This window comes from Moschus berezovskii, chromosome 14, assembly GCF_049115385.1.
Source record: "Moschus berezovskii isolate FMDL1 chromosome 14, NW_MosBer_1.0, whole genome shotgun sequence".
NCBI lineage: Eukaryota > Metazoa > Chordata > Mammalia > Artiodactyla > Moschidae > Moschus > Moschus berezovskii.
This window is the reverse complement of record NC_142473.1, coordinates 35,096,787-35,120,201: the sequence shown is the minus strand read 5'-3', so window position 1 is coordinate 35,120,201 and position 23,415 is coordinate 35,096,787. Positions and strand designations below refer to the sequence as shown.

Genomic DNA, 23,415 nt, shown 5'->3' with positions numbered 1-23,415 from the left:
AGGCCCTTGCTCCAAAGAAGACAAGAGTTTGGGTTCGTCCTCTTCCGCTCTCTCTCCTGAAAGTAATCTGTCCATACAGAGAAGGCATGATTCCCTTCCTTCTGGTGGGGAATACAGGGCCAGGTGGCAGAGGAGAAACTTTCTGGTCTCAGTGGAGGTAGGTGGGATGACTCCATCGATACCAAGATCTAGAAGGAAGGAACGAGTCAGTCGTACAGCTTCTAACCGTGAGGTAAGACGGGAATGAGCGGTGAGCGCTAGCAGGTACATAGAGGGTTTTTTCCTAGGGGTGCTGAAAGTGTTCTAGAATCAGATATGGCGAGAATTGCACCATCCTGTGACTATACTAAAAAGCACTGACTTGTACACTTTAAATCAGTAAATTTTATGGAATGTGAATTATATCTCAGAACAATTTTTTTTTAATGTCCATTATATGTTTTCCTCTCTTCTTTTTGGTGGGGATGGTTGAGGAGCTCCTAGCTTTGTGGGTATGCAACAGTTGGCCCTTAAGGGCTGGCTGCCTTGCCAAACAGTTTGGGTTTGGACAAACGGGTTCATTTCTTCAAACAAGCTCAGGTCTTTAATTGCCTGACTTGCAAATCTCTTGTTTTGTTCTGACCTGGGGAAGAAACCTCTTGAGGCATCCACTCTGGGAATACTTTTTAGAGGAAAATCTTTGAATCAAGGCTCTGGAGGCTGCTTCTGTCATTGCATCGCGGGTGGAAGCACAAGGTTAGGATGGAGCACCTCTCCCCTCTCCCAGGGCGTCAGCTGCACGGGAAGCTCAGGCTAGGGGCAGAAGGCCCCCATTGCCACTGGAACTGGCGTGAAGGGGAGTTCTCCGAAGCCCAGTGAAGGACCTGGCCCTTTCTGACAGGAGCGTTTGGAAATTTCCACCCTCCCAGTGAGGATGGAAATTTTGGCTTTGTTGACATCAGCTCCTTGCCAGGAGTGGCTGAGGCTTCTCTTTTAAATCCCACTCCCAAGGGATAGAGTCCAGTCTGGCTCGCCACCCCACCCTCTCCCTGCCTCTCCCGTGACAAGCCTTCTTCCCCAAGGTGTTAACCCCCAGACGCAGCTTCTCACGTGTCCCTTGGCCCTGGCGGAGGTGTCTTGGTGCTGTTCCCTCCACCTTACCCTGAAGAGTTAAAACTGGAGGAGGAGTTCATGGCCACTTTGGAGTTATTTTGAGATGCAGTGGGGCTGCTGGCCTGGAGTCCTGAGCCGGGAGAAGATGGCCTGCTGTTGTTCCCAGGGGAACAGGATGACGTTACTGAGCACAAGGAGAGGCAGAAACAAGGGGGAATTAATGAGGCTGGGTCCAGGGACCTCGTGACCTTCAGGCACGCATCCCCCAAGGGGTCTCACCCTCTCCCTACTCCACCCCCCCCACCCATCTGCCCTATCATGGTAGCATCAACACCTGGCCCCAGAGGGGCCCTCATCATACACACTTCTTCTCAGCCCAGGCCCTGAGAGTGGCATAGCTGGTTCCACAAGTCCAAGACTTGCCAAACACAGGAAGGATGGATGCCAAAACCATCCCATTCCAAGGGCACACCCTGGGCTGGGTATATCCAGCCTGGGACCCAGGGGCAGGATGAGAAAGAGAACCAGAAGCTTCGGGAAGGAAGCAAGGAGGAGAGAAGGAAGAATGCTCAGGGAGAAAAAGAGAAGCTGAGAGCACAGGTCACGATGGCCAGCCTCTCTGGGATTCCCATCTCCACATGGTACATGGTCTTCCAGAAAGAGCATGGGAGGAGTCCCAGCCATCCACTAAAGAGCTCTGTGACCTGTGGCAACTTGCTTCACTTCCCTGAAACCTCTTTGTGACCTCTGTAATATGGCAAATCTGGATAAAACTGAACTCCTGTATTTGGGTTTCCCAAACAGCTTTCCGTGGATAAGGTGACATAGATTTCATCCTCCAAGCTAAGATGCTTTGTGGGTCGAAGGCAATAGTATTGGTAATGACATCAGCACAGGGGACCATCAGATACTGGGGCTGTCCTGGGCAAATCCGGACATATGGTCACCCTATCTAATTCTTTGAAATACTTTTTGAAAAACAGAGTTCTGTAGAAAATTGGTTTAGAAACTCCTGCCTTCTGTTCAGCTCATTTTTATGTATAAGGCATTTGCACATAAAGTGGGCCGAGAAGTGCGGCAATTAAAACAAAAACACTTGTTCAAACTTTACCTACTCAGCATTCCCCAAACTTACTTGATTACAGAAGACTTTTCCTCCTAGAAAAAATTGTTAACATCTTCTGAAACACATTTTGAGAATGCTGAGGATGAGATGGTTGGATGGCATCACCGACTCGATGGACATGAGCTTGAGCAAGCTCCGGGAGTTGGTGATGGACAGGGAAGCCTGGCGTGCTGCAGTCCATGGGGTTGCAAAGAGTCGGACATGACTGAGCAACTGAACTGAACTGACTTAGGTCGGTATCTTGCAGTTCTGTTATCCCATTATCTAAAAGAATGCTAGTAGACCTTATTTTTAGAGCTCACCTGTTCCAGGCATGGTGCTGTGGACTGGAGGGACAGGGAGGGGGCCCAGAGATCCAGAGGGAGACACCTGAAAGGTGAGAGAAGCTTGTAAACATTCTCTTCCGCTTCCGGCTCCATCTTCTGGAGCTTTTCCTAGGGTGCTGGGCCGTAGACGCCACAGAGACTAGGGCTCCACTTCCTGGATGGTTTCCTAAGCCCAAACTGATGCCCTGTGCTCTGTCACAGGAAAGGCTCTGGACCATGTACACCACCCAGCTCCAGCTCTGCCCTGCTCCTGCCACTCCCTGCAGACCCCAGGCCAGGGTCTCCCTGCAGTGTGACCCCTGGCAAGGCTGCTTGGGCACCGCCAGACCAAGAGGCCTTGCTCAGACGCTCTGGTGAGGAAAGGAGCATGCCTCCAGGATGCTGCTGTGGCTTACACTGCAGGATGGCTGCTTTGTTTCCAGTCCCTTCTTCCTTCTTCAAAGACCCCTGTGGGGACTTCCCTGGGAGTCCAGTGGTTAAGAATCCACCTTCCAATGCAGGGGATACAGGTTTGGTCCCTGGTTGGGGAATGAGATCCCATATGCCACGGGGCAGCTAAGCCCACGTGCTGCACCTGCTGAGCGCTCACACTGCCTCAAAGATCCCACATGATCAATGAAGATCCTGCATGCTGTAACTAAGATCTAATGCAGCCCAATAAATAAGCATTAAAAAAAGAATAATGGAAATGCTTGGTTTTTATTTTTAAGACCCCTGCACTTGCTTGGGCAGAAGAGCTCAGCCCTAACCATCCTGTCACAGGCTTCGCATCTTGATGCATGAGTGGACTCTCCGGAGGTCCCTGGAGGAGATGAACTGTGTGAGGTCTCTGAAGCATTGCATCTAGCCCTGGAGACCTCACAGCATCATCAACTCTGGGCTGGGAAGGGACCTAAGATACTGTAGCTTAACCTTCCCACACAGTCCAGGAATCCCTACCCTCAGTATTACTATCCTAAATAGACATGGGGACCTGACAGATCTGGGAGTGAGGCCTGGCTCCACCACTATCTGTGTAGCTGGGGCACGTTACTTAACCCTGCTGAGATTTGGTTTTCTCATCCGTAAAACAGCAGTAACACCTCCCTCATATTTTCTTTTAATTAAGGTTTAATGAGATAATTTCCTTTAAGCTTCTAACTCAATGCCTGGCAAAGAGTACCCGGCTTGTTAAATGGTAGTTCCCTGCCTTCCTGCAGAAGCTGTCAACTCTTGTGTGTCTTGAACTGCTGTTTACCTCTTCACTGGAGCTGATCTCGGCATACTTTTCCTCCCCTTTCACCTTCTCATGCTGTCCTGGGACACTTGGATCAGCCTCCACCCAGGACCTGGCAGGGAGGTTCTGCTCAGGGAGCTGTGACTGGCCACCCCTGCCCTCCCCTATTTTGGAACATCCCGTGCCAACAGGATGCAGCATGTACTCATTTCCTAATCAATCAGCAATGATTCTGCTGCTTTCATTGACCTGCCCTTTCACAAGGAGCCTCTTTTGTAGGCTGGGAGCCCACGAAGGGTGGAGACAGGTGTGGGGCAGCATGGTGAGAGATGCTATCAATAATCTCCCTCCTTCTGTTCCTCTGCCCACTCCTTGCTGCCACACCCCAAGACATTTGCTGTTGTTTTTAAATAAATAATTATTTAGTCACCACAACCAGCTTCTTCTCTTCTATCTGGGGACAGGCTGTACATGTGCAAGCAGAGCTATGGCTCTCCCTTTAAGTTTTTTATATAAATAGTAGCATTCTGCCCACACTGCTCTAAATAATTTTGCCTTTTTTGCTTTCTTTCTTTTTATTTTGCTTAACAGTATATTTTGGAGATTATTTCACACCAGAAATAGAAGAAACTATGTCCCAGTCCCAAAGACAATGTTCCAGTGAGACCCGAGGAGAAGACCGGATTAGAGCATTTTCTCTACCCTCTTCCTTCAGGACGCCACATGTATTGCTGTTGTTCAGTTGCTCAGTTGAGTCCGACTCTTTGCGACCCCATGGACTGCAGCGCGCCAGGCTCCTCTGTCCTTCACTATCTCCTAGAGTCTGCTCAAATTCATGTCCATTGAGTCAGTGATGCCATCCAACCATCTCATCCTCAGCTACCCGCTTCTCCTCCTGCCTTCAACCTTTCCCAGCATCAGGGTCTCTTCCAATGAGTCTGCCCTTTGCATCAGGTGGTCAAATTATTGGAGCTTCAGCATCAGTTCTTCCAATGAATATTCAGGATTGTTTTCCTTTAGCATTGACTGCAAGTATTAATGGGACTATTTATTTAACATCTTTCTCCCTGACTAGGCTGGAGACTTCATGAGGAGAGTGTGATGCTTGTGTGGTCCCCTGCTGGCTCCTCAGTGTCTGCTGCAGCACCCGGAACTGGGCAGGGGCTCAGTATCCAATGCACAATGAGAACGCATGATGCTCCTTTATGGCTCTTCCATGCTTCCATTTCTTTCTCCACATTGGTGTCCCCAGCTCGGATTGAACCAAGGTGAGAGCTGCCTCCCAACTGTTCTAGACAAAGCCCCATCTTTAAAGATTCCAAATCCCTCATGGCATGGCTCTGTGTCCTTCACGTGGCCTACGATGCCCTTCAGGGTCTAACCCACCTACTGCTCCAGCCTCCTCATTCACACCCTGTCTCCCTCCCTGCGTTCCATTCCAACCTTTTAGGCTTCCTCTCCCTGCCCACCCCAGCCTCAGGGCCTTTGCACACACTGTTTCCTCTGCAGAGAATGTTCTTCCCAACACTCCCTCTGTCCAGCCATCCTGCTCCCCTTCCCCACCTCCAACTCAGACCTTTACCCCATTCAAGTCTACTCTTTCTTCTGCCATCAACTTGACCATCATTCCAAAGAGAAGTCCCTGATACCTGGACTAGGTTTGGTCCCTCAAATACCCACACGCCTTCTCTGGAGGCTTCATCACAAATTGGGTTTTGTTTACTGTCTGTTTTCCTTGCTAGACTTTAAGCAGAGATGACCAATAATGATCCTGTTCACTGCCACATCTCAGTGCTAAATAGATGGTGTGTGCTCAATAAATATTTAAGAAATGAATGGTCAATGAACATCATATTGTCCCCAACTTCAAACTGTCAATGGCTCCTCATAGCTTCGAGGGTAATTTAGCATCCATGGCCCACCATGATCCAACTGTCATCAACCTCTCTGTCTTAGGCCTAAACCCTTAGCTCAAGCCAGAACAAAAAGCTTGTGGTTCCCCAGATGCATCATGTTGTTTTAGAATTTGATGCCTCTCACAGACTATTCCTTCTGCTGGCTATGCAGTTCTTTCTATGAACTCCCAACCTGTTCTCCAAACAAATTAGGGAGTCCCCTCCTGCATCCCATCCTGATTCGGGGGTCTTTCATCAGTTTTCCCATGGCAATCCTTCAGGGCTCCTTACAGCTGCTTCACCCACTTCATTGCAATTTCTTGCCTTTTCTGGCTCCACCTTCTCATTTTCTCCTCTTGGTCCTCTTCCTTTGCCCAAGCCATCAAATGCTGCTGTTTCCCAGGGCTGGGATTTCGACTTTCTTCTTTGCTTCTTCTGTACAAATTACACAGGTAAGACCCTCCTGACCCAGGATTCCAACCACCACCTGTGTGCTTATGACTCCCCAGCTCACTTCTCTATCCTGGTTTTTCCTTCTGAACTCCAGACCCATTATTCCAAGTGCCCAGGGACTTTCCTACTTGGGTGACCCATAGGCCTTACTGTATATCATAATGGTGTAAAGAACTAAAATCAGGACTTCTCTGGAGATCCAGTGGCTAAGACTCTGCTCCCAATGCAAGGGGCCCAGGATTTGAGCTCTGGTTAGGGAACTAGATTCCACATGCTGCAACTAAGACTCAGCACAGCCAGATGAAAAAAACAAAAGGAACTGAAATCAGTTTTTCCTACTCCTAAGCCAGCTCCTCCCCTGTGTATAATTGCTCCATCATCGGCACCAACTTCTACCCAGTCAGCCCGGCCTGGATGCAGAGAGGCATCCCAGAGTACTCTCTTTCCTTTATGGCTCTCCTGCCCCCACCCAGGTTTCAAGTTATTAACCAAGACCTAATAATTCTACCTTCTAATTATCTCCTGAATCTCTCCCATCCCCCTCATTCTTACCAAATGGCTGTGGTTCAGCCCTAATCATATCTTTACTGGATAACTGCAGTGACATCTAACGCATCTCTGAAACCAAACCTGGTGCCTCTCAAGCCACCCTCTATGACTGCAGTCGGAGTGATGGTTCTAAAAAGCAAATTTGATTATGCCAGTCCCCTGCTTGAAATCCGTCAGCAATTCCCCAAGCCTTCGCCTCCCTTAGCCCTGCCCACAGTCCCTTCCATCTGGCCCCTGCTGATCTCTGCAGTCTCATCTGTCAACCGTCCTCCACGTGGAACCGCCTGCTGTTCTGTGCAGGCGCCCTCCTCACCCTGCTTCACACTACTGCACCATGGCTCTCCCACTCTCTCCTCTGGGAACCCCACCCCCTACACACTTATTTGCCTCTTCATTCCTTCTTGTCTTTCTAGACTCAGCTCGGGTATTAATTATCTCCTTGTGGAAGCCTTCCCTAACCACCACCTCCCAAGGCTTTGTTAGCTGTTACTCCTAAATTCTCTGAAACCATTGTGTTGCTTGTCATTTGTTTATTTGTTTGTCTCCTCTGCTAGGCACTGAGGTCCTCTGGGACAGGGGACAAATATTATTTAATTGTGTATCCCCAGCACTTGGTACAAAGAACAATATATAGTAGATGGTTGATCAATGTTTGCTGAAAGAATAAATAATAGTATGCCTTTATGAAATATGCCAGGACGAAGCTGGATTTCAGCCACCCTTGAGTGCTAAAAACTTGGGGACAACACCATTATCCCCACCTCCCTTAATCTTCAACTTTCATCAGTCCCAGGGATGGAGAAGATATTTTCTACCCTCCAGGCCTCCCAGTCTGCCTGAACTTCAAATTACTCCCAGCCCTGACTTCTCCCCTTGCATTCTAGATTCCTAGATATAACCATCTATTTGACACTTTCTCTTGGATGCCTAGGATGTTAAGTCTACCTTAATATAACCAGCTCTAAATTCTCTGCTCCCCACCCCCCAACACCCACCCTTCAAACCTGTTCCTCTACAGTCTTTGTGATCTCAAAAAAATGGCAACACCTTCCAATCTGGTGCTCAGGTCAGAACTGTTGAGGCCATCTTGGCCTCATTTTTCATACTCCCTGTCTGAGCTAACAGCACATATTGTTGGCTTCATGGTGGAAATCCATTTAGAGTCCAACCACATCTCCCCCACCATCCCCTCCACCCTAGCCCAAGCTTCCACCCCTCGAAACCTCATTGTTGTAACTCTCTCAGGTGGTATCCTGCTTCCAAGATTAACCTCCAAATGGCAGCCGTGGCAGCTCTCTAGTGGTATCTTATTTCACTTAAGATGAAGGCCAGGGTTCTCTTGGTGGCCTCCGAGACCTTTCCTTGGTGAATGGCTTCTGTTACTTCCCAGTTACTTCTCTGACTTCATCTCCCACCCCTCACCTCCTTCCTTGCTCTGCCCTGGTGACATTGGCTTCCTGGCTGTTCCTCAAACATGCCAGGTCTTCTCATTTTCTGGTCCCGCTACCTGGAACAACTCTTTCCTCCAGATATTTATATTTCATTCCCTTTCAATACTTAGATCCCTGATAAAATCTCACTTTATCAGAGAGGCCTTCTCTCACCCCTCTACTGAAACATCAGCTCCTTACAATCACATTCTATCTCCTTATTCTTCTTTACTCTACTTTATATTATATATATTTGATATATAGTATCTCTTTGCTTATTTATTTACTCCATACTCCCCCACCCCCATCTTCCTTAGGATGGGGAAGATTCTTGGCCCTCCAGGCTTCATCTCCCCCAGTGCTTGGCAGGCAGTTTGGCTCCTGGCCACTCACCAGCCGGGAACTGTACATGGGTGATTTGATGGGTGTGGCCACAGGGCAGTTGATTCGCTTCTCCTTTTGTCGTCGGTTGCAGAACCAGACCCTCACCACCTCCTTCTCCATGGACAATTGCTCTGCAATCATGGAGATCTCCTCAGAGCTGGGTTTGGGGTTCTACAGAAACCAAAGGGAGAGAGTCATCAGGAGGAGAAGGGAACAGGACCAAGAATCGAGGGTCGGGGAGAGATGCTCCAGGAAGTAGGATAGAACAATAGATGGAGCCAAAGCTTTAGAATCAGACCTAAGATGGCATAGTGGTTTTAGCCCTTACTCTGTGGCCTCAGGAAACTTTCCGAACCTCTCTGAGCCTCAGTCTTACCATCTGTGAAGGGACAGGAATAATGACTACTGTTTAGAATTATTGTGGAGACGGAAGGAGAAAATGTGTGTCAACTGCCAAGTGCAGGGCCTGACACAGGGTGGAGGCTCTTCTCTCACTTCTCCAGGAGAAGTTCTGAATAAAGAAGCTGATGAGCTTGGTGGGGAAGGCTGAATCCCCAGAACCCATGTTCCCCTCTGTCCTCATAATCTGAGGAAAACTTCTCTCAGCTGGTTTCTTCCTGCCTACCTCAGAATAGGTAATTATAGCATTAAAACATGTGAACCCATCAAGACTATAGAGGAGATAAGCATGTGTGTGTGTGTGTGTGTGTGTGTGTTAGTCACTAAGTCGTGTCTGACTCTTTGTGGCTCCAAGGACTGTAACTTGCCAGGCTCTTCTGTCCATGGAATTTCCCAGGCAAGAGTACTGCAGTGGGTTACCATTTCCTTCTCCATGGGATATTCCCAGCCCAGGGACTGAACCTGCATCTCTATGTCTCCTGCATTGGCTGGTGGAGTCTTTCCCACTGAGCCATTAGGGAAGCCCATATATTTGTATATACACTCAAATATATATATATACATATATATATGTATGTATGTATGTATGTATGTATATCTCCATCACTCCTTTGTTTTGACCGCTTCCACCCCCAACTCAATCTTTGATCTTAGCCCCCTTTCTCTCCTTTCTACAGCCTCCCTTACTCTTGCTGCTCTGAGAAACTTCAGCAAAAGGAAAAGCCAACTTTCATCATCCTGCCATCAGGATGCAGCCATCAAGTCCTCAGTCACATGCATGGGGGAATCTGCTGGGGAGGCAGCAGTCCTGGAGGCCTGAGGCCTACAAGGCAGAACTAGGCCACGGGCACATCCTTGAGGGACCTGAGTGGTGTGGACGGAAACTCTGGAGGCTGGACCCTAAGGGAGCCTGATTAAAGACTCTTTAGGCCACACATGTTTATCCCTCTTCTCTTCCCCGGCTCCCATGGGGAACATAACTGGTATTATTAGCTTCCACATATTGACTCCAGAATACACTTTTGCTGCAAGTTCAAAACAATGTGTGTATGCAATATGATCATAAATATTTAAGTGTATGTGAAGTGAAAGTGTTAGTCGCTCAGTCATGTCTGATTCTTTACAACTCCCTGGACTGTAGCCTGTCAGGCTCCTCTGTCCATGGAATTCTCCAGGCAACAATACTGGAGTGGGCTGTCATCTCCTTCTCCAGGGGATCTTCCTGACCCAGGGATCGAACCCAGGTCTCCTGCATTGCATGCAAATTCTTTACCGTCTGAGCCACCAGGGAAGCAAATGTATGCAGAAGAAAGAAATAGAAGGACATACATAGATGACACTTGGTGGTGAATTTTTTTCCTACTTCCCTGCATTTTCCAAATTCTTTACAATCTGTATTTATTTTATGTATATAATTTGAAAAATACAAAGCAATGTAAGGAAGGTAAAGAATATATGCACAATGTCCTGGCGGCGCTTCCTTTATCTCAACTGGATACAGATACAATCCTCTCCACTAGGATTCTAGATCCCAGTCTAAATCTCCTGGCTCAAAGGATCATGGGTACCAAATAGAGGTCAGAGCCAGCAGGGTCTGTGGGGGAGGAAGTTTCTGGAACCCAGCCTGTCACTCAGACGCCTGGAGAAGGAGCAGGTATTTGTTTTCTGACCCTTTCCCAGCACAGGTGTTGGGGGGTTCAGGGGTGGTGCCGAAGGATCTGTGTGTGTATGCCCATCCTCCTGTGCAAGTCAGCCCACTTGCCCCCACCCCAAGGATCTGCTCACATCTTGAAATCTCTTCTCCAGAGTCAGACGGATGTTGGTCTCGATGCTGGTCCTCTTCTTCCTCTTCCTCCCAAACACCTCGCTGAGGGCGGGGTAAGAGTTGGGGGTGCTCATGGAGGGGTCTGACGGGGAGGATTCTGTGTGGAGCGGGAGAGGAGGCTCAGAGAGGGGAAGGCAGCAGGTGCAGGCTCTGCCTCCCTGGACTTGAGGTCCCTTGACCCTCTCCCAGCAGGCCCGCGGCCCCTCCCGCCGCCAGGGAGCAGGAACTGCCCGCTAGCCCTGCTTCTCCCCGCTGCTCCGGCGAAGGTCCTCCACGCCTGCCGCCTCGGTGCCTCCAGTGTGTGCCGTCGTGGTTCAGGGACACCCAGACATCAGCAGCATGTGCGGGTGTGAGTGGGTGAGGGCAGGGCTCCAAGCGGCACTCACGCGTCTGTCTTTTACAAGGAGGCCTGGATGTGAATCCGGAGGGAAAGGGGAACTGAGGTTTTGAGCTAAAAGCGATGGCCCTTGACGGCCAGAGGCTGGTGTGAGGCCACTTCCTTTGCAGCGTGAGTGCTGCAGCTGAGGTGGTGTGAGGGGTCAACTGGGAGGGCTCTCTGGAAGCATTCGGGCACAGATGGGGAGTCTCGCCAGAAGAGACCTGCAAGGTCCTTTCCCAGAGATCCTGAGACTCTCTGGTCTCTCTCAGTTCAGCGCTCAAGTAAAACCTGCCAAAGGGACAGCCTGGTGGGGACGCTTCCTTACCCCCTCCCTTGTTTCCATGTGGACGGACTTCTGAGAGGGTCCCACCCTTGGCTGCTCATCTCCCACTCTCCTCTTTCTCCATAGTAACCACTGGGAAGTGAAGTGTTAGTCACTCAGTCATGTCTGACTCTTTGTGACCCCATGGACTGTAGCCTACCAGGCTCCTCTGTCCATGGGATTCTCCAGGCAAGAACACTGGAGTGGGTTGCCATTCCCTTCCCCAGGGGATCTGCATGACCCAGGGGTCAAACCCGGATCTCCTGCATTGCAGGCAGAATCTTTACCATCTGAGCCACCAGGGAAGCCCCATAGTAACCATTAACCCACACTGTCTACAGACTAGAGCCCAGCCCCACCACTGGCTCTGCTCCTCCCTCTCCACCGAGACCAGTGGTTCTCACCCTGGGATGATTTTGTGCTGCCCCCACCCTTCTCCCGGGGACGTCTGGCACTATCTTGTGACATTTTGGATGTTACAACAGGCAGAGGGCATCTAGTGTGTAGAGACCAAGGATGCTGCTAAATAGCCTATAATTCATGGGACAGCTTCCATGAAAAAGTATTATCTGTCCCAAGATACTGCTAATGCTGTGGTTAAGAACCCTGTCCCACACTGTTCCCTGACACCAAACTCTTCCGTTCATTATTCCAAATGTTTTGCCCTTGGCTTATACCCTGGGCCTCCTGGAATTGCCTCCATGACCACCATGCCTGACTGAATCCTCCTGCAAATCCCACTCCTGCAGGAACGCTTTCCCAACCAGTCTAGCTTTCAGTAACTTGCTGCCCTCTGAAAACCTACTCAAGAATTAGCCAGATAAAGATCTTTTGTTGTGCCTGTTGCCTCCTCCTCCCAGCCATGAGACCCTGGAGAACCCCCTTCCCTATCCCCCTGCTCTGGACCCAGTCCAGACAGTAGTCTGGGTGTGCTGGCTCTGCAGATCCCACCTTTGTCTCTGGTGAGCGGTCCTATGGTGAGGCCAGGCAGGTCTTGAGTAAGGAATAAAATGGGGCAAGTCTTTGTGGCCACAGACCTAAAGCCATGTCCTCCATGGTTTTTTCCATAATGAAGCTGACATCTTCATCTCTATTAGCCTGTCCCCGGTATCTTATTTTTCTGTTGGTTCCAGACTCAGGAGGAGAGGAAAGAGCCCTGTGTGTTGACCACTGAAAGCCCCAGCATAGACCAGTCACCAGCCCCTTCCTGCAGACCTTCAAAGGCAGGGGTCCCCCACCTCTGGGATCTAATGCCTGATGATCTGAGGTGGAGCTGATGTAATCATAACAGACATAAAGTGCACAATAAATGCAATGCACTTGAATCATCCCAAAACCACTCCCCAACCCTGGGTCTGTGAAAAAACTGTCTTCTGTGAAAACCAGTCCCTGGAGCCTAAAAGGTTGGGGACCACGGCTCTAAGGCACTATACATCATCACGTCCCCAGGGCCTACCTGCATCGTTCAGCCACTTCTCCAGCAGCGGCTTGAGCTTGCACATGTTCTTGAAGCTCAGATTGAGGGCCTCAAATCGTGAGATAGTCGTCTGGCTGAAGTCGTTACCATACAGCTTTCCCATGGCCAGACCCACATCTCCCTGCACGTGGGGGTGGAGAGGGAGGGACTTGATTGACAGGTCCCTTCTCCCCTCTGTCCACATCCCCCACCATCCTGGCTCCTCGCCACACCTTTCGAGCTCCCACCCATCACCCTGGCTCCCTTTCAGGTTTCTTCCTCTAAGATGGAAACCTGGTTTCTTCTCTCCTTAGACTCTGAGTGGTCTGTGCCTTGCCCCTGGCCTGGCTCTCATTCCTCGCCCCCTCCACCAGCAGGGTCCCCGGCTTCCCTACCAATGGCAACTGTGCCCCATTGTTAGGGGACACAGGGGCACAATGGGCTTGCCCCAAACACCGTGAGCTTGAGGAGCTCTTAAACCTACACTTAGGAAGTCCAGTCTCTACTCAGCCCAAATTCTTCCACCTCCTCAATCCCAAACCAAACCTGTGTGAAGCCCAGCTTAATGCGCCTCTGCTTGAAGGTCTTGGCAAACTTCTCCAGCTCCTCCAGGTCACTGGGCTCGTCAGCTCCTCCAGTGCTGGGGAGATGCTTGGGCACCGGGAGATGCTGAGATGCTTCCAGATGGGGTTCTAAAGAGGATCCTGGTAGCCCAGGGCGCCCAACTGCCTAAGAGGAGACACACACCAAGCTCACCCACAAATAGTCAACAGATGAAATGGCATTCTCTGAGCTTTTTGCACTAAAGTCTCGCTTAGAGGCTGACAGGTTGGATTCCTATTATTGCAGTGTTGTGGAAGTGGAAATTGGAGTTTCTGTGAAGGGACTGGGCTTCCCTGGTGGCTCAGTGGTAAAGAATCCCTGCCAATGCAGGAGATGTGGGTTTGATCCCTGGGTCGGGAAGATCCCCTAGAGAAGGAAATGGCAACCCACTCCAGTATACTTGCCTGGGAAATCCCACCGACAGAGGAGCCTGGGGGGCTACAGTCCATGAGGTCGCTCAGACATGACTTAGTGACTAAACAACAACATGAAGGGACCAGCAGGAGTAGCTGGGGCAGAAATAGCAGGAGTGTAGAACAGGGCGGTGGCCTTTCTGGGTTTTAGTCTATGACTCACAGTTTGAGCAGGTAACTTCCTCCTTTCAGTTTTCCACCGTAAAAGGAGCTAGCCAGGGTTGTCTACAAAGATCCCCAAAACAAATCCCAAAATGGGATAAGGAAAAGGTTGCTTGTCTTGTCTGTTCTTTTCCACAAAGCAAAGTGACTGAGGTGTTCAACAAGCATTAACTGAAGATAACAGAAGGCATCTGAGACTCATTATGTTAATGGAATTTCCATAAAATTCCAAACTCTCGTGACCACCATTTTACTTTCGAAACCATCATTTTCTTTCATGAGAATATTTTGCTTTCTGCTTTTCTTTTTTTTTAATCTAAGGTATTCCACTGCTATCCAAGTGCCCCTTCATGGCATTCATGGTTGCCAGGAGATGTTCTTTCTTTAGTTTATTTTCATAGAACAGACACTTATACCTGGAATCCAATTTATGCCTATTGGGGTCAGGAGTAAATCCAGCTCGTCCATGAAAAAGGAATGGAACCCAGGCTTGGGGTCCTAAGGGGCTTGTGTCCAGGGCAGCGACTGCTACCCATGTGGATGAAGTGGCCTGAGTCCACTCTTTTCTTCCTTCCCAGTTTACTCTTTTCTGAGACTGGGGTTAACTTTAGTCTTTTCTTCAGGCCTCCCATTCAGACAGGCAACCTTGTGATAACCAGAGAAAAGTTAAGGACTCTTTTCCTCAAGGGAGGTTCTTTTAGAACAGAATGATTTGAAAGCATTAGGCTTTGGACCTTTTCAGTGGGGGACTGGGTGGCGCAGACCAGACCCTTCCCGTCCAATCAGCTGCAGAATTGCTTTGAGCCAGCTTCCCCCACATCCTGTCAGCCCCTCCTCTCTGCCCTTACTTGTTGCTGCTGTTCAGTTACTGACTCACGTCTGACTCCTCGACCCCATGGACTGCAGCACACCAGGCTTCCCTGTCCTTCACCGTCTCTTGGGGTTTGCTCAAACTCATGTCCATTGAGTCAGTGATGCTGTCTAACCATCTCACCCTCTACCCTTACTGCTACCACTCTTAGCAGGTCTCTTTACTGCTGCCTCAGGATGATCTTAATAATCTTCCAAACAGTCTTTCGGCTTCTGGTCTCACCCCGCTCGTGTTATAAGTCACATGAGTTGATCTTCAGAACCCTCTAAGATTTATTACAGATCTAAGTCTGTGGTGATGAGATTCCACTAGCAGGAAGGAAGAGGTCTGAGAGCTTAGGACACTGGTGTCCTAGTTTCTAGTGGCCACTAGGTGGCACCCTCGGCTCTTCCAAAAGCCAGGGGCAATCCACAGGGATTTTAGCACAGAGAAGGGATTAGGATCGCTGCAGTCATTCCCAGCTTTTCCACACGTTGGATTCTGCAGAGCCATCTCATGCAGTGGTGCAGGGGTTAACTGCACGGGGGCAGCTAAATGAGGGGAGGGGTGGCAGCTCTGATGTAACTCCAGCTGCTCTGGCCAAGCCACATTTCCTGGTGTGAGGCTGCCTCTGGCCAGAGGAAGTGGTGCCTTTTTTTCTCACTGGCAAACAGGTGCTGTGCAGCGCCAGGGCAGCTCTGCAAAGGGCCCTCTTGCAGACCTCAGTCCTCCCAACCCAGGCCTGTCCACTACAGAAGCCAATCTAGAAAAGCAGTTATATATATAAATTTCTTTTTTTTTTTTGGCCCTGCCATGTGGCAGTTTCCTGACCAGCGATTGAACCTGCGCTCCCTGCAGTGGAAGCGCAGAGTTCCCTGGTGGTGGTTCCCTGGACCACCAGGGAAGTCCCTCAAAGAGTGGTTCTTCAGAGAGGCCCAGAGATGACAGACCCTGTTTTGGTGTTCCTCTGACATCAAGCCTGTGGATCTCTGGTCTCCCCTTGGGACTTGAGAGCACCAGGAGGGCTGGCAGTAACTTTAGTGTCCCTGGAAAGTTAGCTGAGCCCTGCAGAGGACTGATGCAGGGGCCTGATCAGGGATGGAGTGGAATGCTCGCGTCCAGAGAAGGCTGGCCCAGGAGCTGGAATCTCTGGCTTCTAATTCTGGCTCCACGAGTGACACTGGGTCACTCATTTCCTCTGACTATGGCTTGAATTTCCCCCTCTGTGTCAATGGGGACAATCCCTGGCTATTCGCTCTCCCCAGAGGGAGAAACCAGGGAGCTTAACTCCATCAAGAGCTGAGAGGTTCCTAGAGGGGACAGGAGGAGCAGGCGTGTTTACCTGGGATGCCAGGCCAGGCCCCGTCTGCGGGAGGAGGAGAGAGCTCTGTTGCTGCGGAAAGGGGAGAAGATTTGGCTGCAGACCTGGGTGAAAGGGGAAGAACAAAGCAACAAACGCATAAAATCCAGGCCAGCTGAGAGACATGCTACACCTGATTACTGTCCCCACCCCCTGCTACCTAATCCCCCCAACGCCCCCCACCACCGGAGCCCTGAGGAGAGGCCCCCACGGGCACTGTCAGGATTGCCACACACAGGTGGAGGCGTATCAGACATGGGGATAAGCAGATGTAAACAGCAGTCCCCAAACCAGTCCTTCTGCTTGCCTGCCTGCCTGCCTGGAGTGGTACAAAGGCTGAGGAGGGTCAAGGAAACCAGCTCTGGGATCTGACAACCAGGCCTGAAGAAACCCAAGGTGGGAAGGAAATGAGGGGGGTGACTGCTCAGAATTCAAGCTGGGGCTGAAGGTTTTCGTTTTGCCTGCAGAAATAGAGAGGCCTAGCCACATCTGCAAAGATGCCAGGTCAAAGAATGGAGCGGTACAGCTCTAAAGGGCAGCAGACAAGTGCCAGAGGCTCTTGGCAGGACCCAGACATTGTACGCTTGGGAGGAAGGGCTAAGAGACAGAGAGAAGGGAAGAGCCCAGGCCAAGCTTCCGGCACCTCTCTCTGGTGGTATGGACTCTACCTGCTTGTTCACACTGCCTGAGGTCTGCTTCCTCCTTCTTGCTCCAGGAAAACTGTCCATGAAGCACTCTGCCTGGTCATGACAATGGCCTCCCTCTAAGAAGAGCCACAGCCAGGAACTGTCCCTCTCTTTTGGAGCCGTCCGACTACCAAAGCACAGGACGGGGCAGGTCACCCCATGCACTCAGCACAGAGCAGAACGTTGGGGTCTCTGTTGTCCCTAAGCTGTTCTGGGTCACTGATGTGTAGCATCTACTGAGGCTGACCACTGAACTCTTCAGAATGAAGAGATGCTACACATCAGTGACCCAGAACAGATCAGGGACAACAGAGACCCCTAAGGCTTAATTTTTCCTTATTAAAATACACAGGCAAGAAAAATAAAATACAAAGGCAAATTTGCGGCAACATGGATGGACTTAGAGACGGTCATATTGAGTGAAGTAAATCAGATAGAGAAGAAATATCCTATGACATTCTTTATATATGGAATATGAAGGGAAATGATTTACCCGAGACAAATGAACTTATTTACAAAACAGAAAGAGACTCACTGAACAAACTTATGGTTGCCGAAGGAATAATGGGGGGGCGGGGAGGGACAGCTAGGGAGTTTGGGATGAACATGGACACACCACTGTATTTCAAGTGGATACCTAACAAGGACCTACTGTAGAGCACAGGGAACTCTGCTCAGTGTTTTGTGGCAGCCTGGATGGGAGGGGAGTTCAGGGGAGAATGGATACATGTGTATGTATGTCTGAGTCCCTTCACTGTTCACTGGAAACTATCATAACATTGTTAATTGGCTATATCCCAACACAAAATAAAATGTTTCTTAAAAATAATAATAATAAAGTTAAAAAATACATAAGCAAGAAAGCTCCTATAAAGAACCCTGTCCTGAGAGTCAGAGGCATGATTACTAACAGTGACCTGACATTTACGTTGCATTTTGAAATGTACAAAGCCCTCTCACATGCATTATTTCAAATAACTCTCAGTGACCTTGTGAGGCAGAGTTTTACTATGATTTCACTTTTAGGGGGGAGAAAAAGGAACCTTAGAGAGGTCAGGTAAGGTTCTCAAGGAGACCCAGCTAATAAGTGACTTTTTTTAACCAATGAGTTTTTCTGATTCCAAATGCTAAACTGCATTCCCCCTCTGTGTCACACACTAGCCTCATTGGTTATATGCCTGAGCCAGTTTCACAATACCATTTTTCAAAAAGAAATAGAATTAACTGTTATCTTCTCTTTCCTATGCCAGGAATAGGATGTATACTGTTTAGTGAATGCAGATACTCACAAACGTCCTATTCATCACCATCATAACACTCTGAGATGACTTGGAAACCAAAGATACCTATTACTGGGGCAGGTGCTAAGGACAGAAGGCAAGATTGCATTTTCACCACGTTCTGGATCTCCAAAGCCTCTCTTTGGGATTTGAACAATGGAGGAACGCTGAGACTTCATCACTTTCAGCTCTAATTGGTGGAGGTAGGGAAGGGCGAGGCAGTACCATGCAATGCCAAAAAAAAAGGGTTTCTGACAGACTGTTACGGAACTTTCTAGTAGGTCACTGGTGACCTCATAGGACCAGCTACCATTCGAGGTTATTTTTAAAGATGTCAGAAAAATCCCTCCACAGAACTCCCGGCATATCAAGTTCAAGAAATGTTAGTTATTACTGTGAATATTCTAATCTGCTTGCTCTTGGCCAAGGAGAAGTTCTCTGCGAGGAACTTCCCTGTGGGAGGAAACCCAAGAATGCTCTACATAGCCTGTGAGTGGCGCTGCCACCCCACACAAGTGGAATTCCAGCTCCCGGAGGGCGGGCGTCTGTTCCCACATCCTGAGTCCTGGGGAGGTTTCCAAGGAACTGGAACTGGGACTGCGTTTCCCAAAGAGCTCCTCCTTCCTCGCTCTGCCCCGGCTGTGACACCCTTCACCTTCGGTCTCAACTGGTCATGAAATTAAGGAAGATGGAAGAGGGAAGAGAAGGATTCTCAACCTGAAGGGCAATACCAGGTCCCTTCCTCGCCCTGAGCTGGATAAGCCACTCTTAATACCAGAGGGTGAGCCGGTCACCCACCAACCCTAATGTGGCACTAGTGGTAAAGAACACGCTTGCCAGTGCAGGAGACACAAGAGACTCGGGTTCAACCCCTGGGTGGGGAAGATTCCCCTGGAGAAGGAAACTGCATCCCACTCCAGTATTCTTGCCTGGAGAATCCCATGGATTCTCCATAGGGTTGCCAAGAGTTGGACACGACTGAAGTGACTTAGTACACACACACGCACATGAGTTGGTCACCCACACCCCACACTTGGGTCCCAGGAGGCAGGAGCAGCCCTTTACCACCCTTGTCTATATAGAAAACCCCCAGGGTTCTCACCTTGCTGCCCAGGCTGGGTCTGAGATAGCAGGAACTGGGAAACAGATTGTAGGTGTCCGGGAACCAGCACAAGCTGCTGGAGTGGGTGGAGGGAGGCCATGTCCTATGCGGGGAGACACAGACATCATAGAATTTACAAGCTGGGAGTGTGGGCTCCATCCACCCGCTGCCTGTCTGTCCCAAGGGTATCCACCGGGAGCTTGCCCCATGCCTCTGTGGGTCCCTGTATTTGGCACATAGCAGCTACCCCGTTAATGCTGCTGTTGTTACACCGCCTGCCCTCAGTCAAGCCGTGCCTTGCAGCCTGTTGTTACTTAACCTTGCCTTGTCATTTAACTTTCGTGTGTGTCGGAACTGTCTCCCAGCTAGACTGATAATGCCCCGAGGACACAGACTGTGGGGCATCTCTCAGAGGTTTACCCTAGAAATGACACGCAACCCGCATTTTTTTTTAAACTCTCATGCCATCTGATTATACTAAAAGCCATTTTTATCTTGGCCGTTTTCAGGGTCTAAACCATTCTTGGAGGAAGAAGCCCATTACTTGCTCTTAATAAAAATGCTTTGATGAAACAGAAAGTCCATTTCCCCTTGGGGTTCCTCCCATTAGCCCCTGCAAAGAGAAATACCAGTCCCAATATCCAGGGACCTGGGAGTCCTCTGTAATCTGGACCCACGGGAGTCTGTGATCCCCACAGGACTGAGCTTAGGTCTGTGCACAAAGAAAAAATTTGGTAAATCCTTGCTGAAAAGAGTGAAAGAATAAATGCATATTCTATCCTTAAATAGTTCCAGACGAGGGGCGGCTCTTTCTTCCCTGGGGGAATCCATATCAAACCAGGGACTCACCCTGTGGACACGTGTCAGACATTTGTCATTACTATTTCAGGAGCCTCTTTATTCCTTCTAGCTTGACAAACTCTTGAGGAAGGAGAAAGGGCTTAGTGGGGACAGAAGTGCTCTGTAACCATAGCTGTCATCGTGGGGCTCCACTGAATATGGCTGGCAGACCCTAACCTCATAGCTGTGAGCTCCATCATTTTGGCAAGACAGGCTGCTTTTTCTCCCAGAAGGGTGGAGACCTCCCTCTTTGCATAAGTAGCCAGTTCTGAGGCTTGTCTGGTAACCCTAGCCCCACCTCAGACATACAAGTTTCCCTGCAGGGGATTCTTTGGCCCAATCTGGATGCATTGAGAGCCAGGTCCAGAGGTGAAGTGTTTTGCAGGAGGCTCGCCTGAAACTCACTGGCCCACTGAGACTATTAGGGCTCCCCGACTTGAGCTGGCATTTACCCCAGACATTTGATTTCCGGGCATCATGGCAGGTCCTTGACTCAGGTGGCATGGTCGATGAGACAGAGTCTGCTGCAGGGAGTCGCTGAGGTCCTCAGTTTTAATCTGTAAGTGGAGGCAGGGAGGAGAAGTATCAGTTCAGGACCCCTCAGGCAGATGGAAGGGGAAACTCGGAGAAGACGGAGGCAGGAGATGTTCGACAAGCCCTGAGAGTCAAAGAACTCGCGCAGCTCCTATTGGGCTGCAACTTGATTTTCCCGCCTGTGTGAGTCCTTAGGTCAGGGCAGCTGGTAAGGGACAGAGGTTGAGAGGCTCTCAGGGGTAAATGTCCTCGAGACGGGGGATCCACCTGGAATGATTGCTCCTGAACACCATGGCCTGTGCTGGCATGTACAGTAATATACGTTCTTCCACACTAAAGCTCAAAAAATGAGGAATTTTTGTAGTGACTTCAAACATTTCTTTCAGATTGTTAGATGCTATTCTTTTTTCTTGGGGGTGGCATATTAGAATTTCTTTTTGGAAATGATAGTGCTCAATGGTATTTTAATTCCATTTTATTTATTTATTTATTTACGGCTGAGCTGGGTCCCCACTGCTGCGCAGGTTTTTCTCTAGTTATGGTGAGCAGGGGCTGCTCTCCAGACGCAGTGCACGGGCCTCTCTTGTTGTGGAAGCCTAGGCTTCAGAGTGCACAGGCTTCAGTAGTTGCAGTCTGAGGGCTCAGTAGTTGCGGCGGTCTTAGTTACCTCACAGAATGTGGGATCTTCCCAGATCAGGGATCAAACCCATGTCTCCTGCACTGGCAGGTGGATTCTTTACCACTGAGCCACCAGGGAAGCCCCCTAAATGGTATTTTTTAAAACTCCCCACTTTATAAAGTTAAAAAAGAAAGGAAAAGGCAAATCTTCACCAATCTCCCTTATATTCTGTTTTTTATTTTCCTGGTCCATGAAATCCCAAGGTCTGGGAACCAGCTTCCCTCCATTCCCCCATGTTTTCTACACTCACCTGCCCTCTGCGAGCTGAGTTGCTTTGGCAGTCAGCTTCTTTAGCCATGAAGCTTGGGTGACAGACCTTGCCTGTCTCCCTGCAGGTGGGGACATGCTCCCTCACAGTCACTGCTGAAGTTGCAGCCTGAGGGGCTGTGGTGGTTTCCACACTCTCTCCAGCCTCTACCACCCTTCAGTGGCAGCACCAACCACCCACCTGTGGGTTTTCCAGGTGTCCAAGGGCAGGGCAGGAAGTTCTACCTGTGCCCACCCCTCCTCCCACCCTGAGAACAACTACATTCTTGCAGCCTTTCAAAAAGTCCATTGTGGGGGTGGAGGGTAGGTAGGGAGTATGCAAGGGACTCTGAATTCATATATTACAGCAGGGAGCTTGGGATCTAGACAGAACGTTATAAAAGACATGGTCAGGGTGGGGTGGGGTATGGCTCTACTGGAAGCTCTTGTCCATAGGAATCTTGGCTTAAACCATTTTCTTGGTCTATGCTGGAAATATCACTGACATCCTGGAATCTTTCATATCTGCATTAGTTTAACACAAGTCAAAGGTTCAGACTAACAGCTCTGCTTGTGCTTAACTGTGGGAAAATGGTGCTTCGGATCACTAAAGAAAGAACTCTCTTTGTTTGGAGAGTTAGGAAGATCTTGTTGAGTGACACCGACCAAAGGGGGAGCCCATGTCCTAAGTATGGTACTTCATACTTGGTGGGAACCCAATGCGTGTTAACTGAATCAAAGACACAGAGTCTCTCTCCCCATCCTCCATCGGGATACAGTGAGGAAAACATCGAACAGGGAGCGAGAACCTGATTCTAGTCCTAACTCTGACCCTAGTTTACAACATAACCTTGAGCAATCATTTCGTCTCTGTGAGACTTGGTTTCCCCATTCTACATGATTTTTCTTTCACTCCTCCAGGTTGCTGCAGCGCTCTTAGATAAAGTAGATCTAACAGCACCAGGAAGCCCTGCTTGTACCAAAAGTGATAAGAAGATGCTCCTTTTAGGGATGGTCTTTATACATCTTTCCTCTCTTTCCTCACCTAAGGAGACTATTCTGGAAACTTGGAAGCAAAGAGGAGGAAGTCAGAGTGTCAGAAAATGGCCTAGTGGGGGCAGAGAGTTAGACCTCCAGAAAACTCCAAAGGCACTGCCCCCCAGGAGTGATCTCCAGAACATCCTCCATCCCCACCCCCAATGCCCTTCAGCTTTCCCCACCCACCATACTTGGCATCTCCATCTAAGAACCTCCAGTGTCCTAGATCTTCCCCCAGAAATTAGAGTTTTCACATCCTAGATTCCGGGGAAACATTCGTTAGCAGATTTTTGAAAGCTCAAAATAGATGATAAACTACTTATTTCAGATCACCACCAAGCTCAAGCTTTGCTCAGAGGGGAGATTTTACTTAAGCAAAGCCTCCCTTCCCCACATGCCTCTTTTGTAGCCCCCTCATGCTCCCGGGCATCCGTGATCCCCAGTGGGGATAGGTGAGACAGGATGGAGGAAGGGAAACGGAGGGAGAACATGGAAATTGAGCTCACAGCACGCTGGTGGAACCGCCGCAGGCAGCTCGGCAGGGCTCCAGCTCGGAGGCAAGTGGCAGGGTTCCTTTATAGACTCATTATGCGCAATGGGGAGATAAGAAGGTGCAGCTATGACAGAGCTTGAAAACATGCGCTCTGCCTCCAACCTGAGTGCTATCTGTTAGAATCAGTGCCAGGTCTTCCTGCAACACTTAATTTCAGAAACCTGCGCCATCATAAAAGAAAATGCACCCTTTCATCTGCTTCCTGGATCAATTGCCC

The 23,415-nt window shown here is 49.5% G+C and overlaps 1 protein-coding gene across 2 annotated transcripts in view; it reads right to left on the bottom strand.

The window, feature by feature from the left end:
* Positions 1-23,415, bottom strand: part of POU2F3 (POU class 2 homeobox 3) — an 85,347-nt gene continuing 61,932 nt past the window's right edge. For both annotated transcript variants that reach the window (XM_055423220.2, XM_055423221.2), the window contains exons 4-13: positions 20,601-20,705; positions 19,309-19,411; positions 16,223-16,305; positions 13,399-13,581; positions 12,853-12,994; positions 10,656-10,792; positions 8,481-8,642; positions 2,521-2,587; positions 1,141-1,276; positions 1-188 (exon numbers count right to left, since the gene is read on the bottom strand). In XM_055423220.2, coding sequence (XP_055279195.2) covers positions 149-188; positions 1,141-1,276; positions 2,521-2,587; positions 8,481-8,642; positions 10,656-10,792; positions 12,853-12,994; positions 13,399-13,581; positions 16,223-16,305; positions 19,309-19,411; positions 20,601-20,705 — 1,158 coding nt within the window. In that variant the 3' untranslated portion in view covers positions 1-148. The remainder of the gene's footprint in view (positions 189-1,140; positions 1,277-2,520; positions 2,588-8,480; positions 8,643-10,655; positions 10,793-12,852; positions 12,995-13,398; positions 13,582-16,222; positions 16,306-19,308; positions 19,412-20,600; positions 20,706-23,415) is intronic.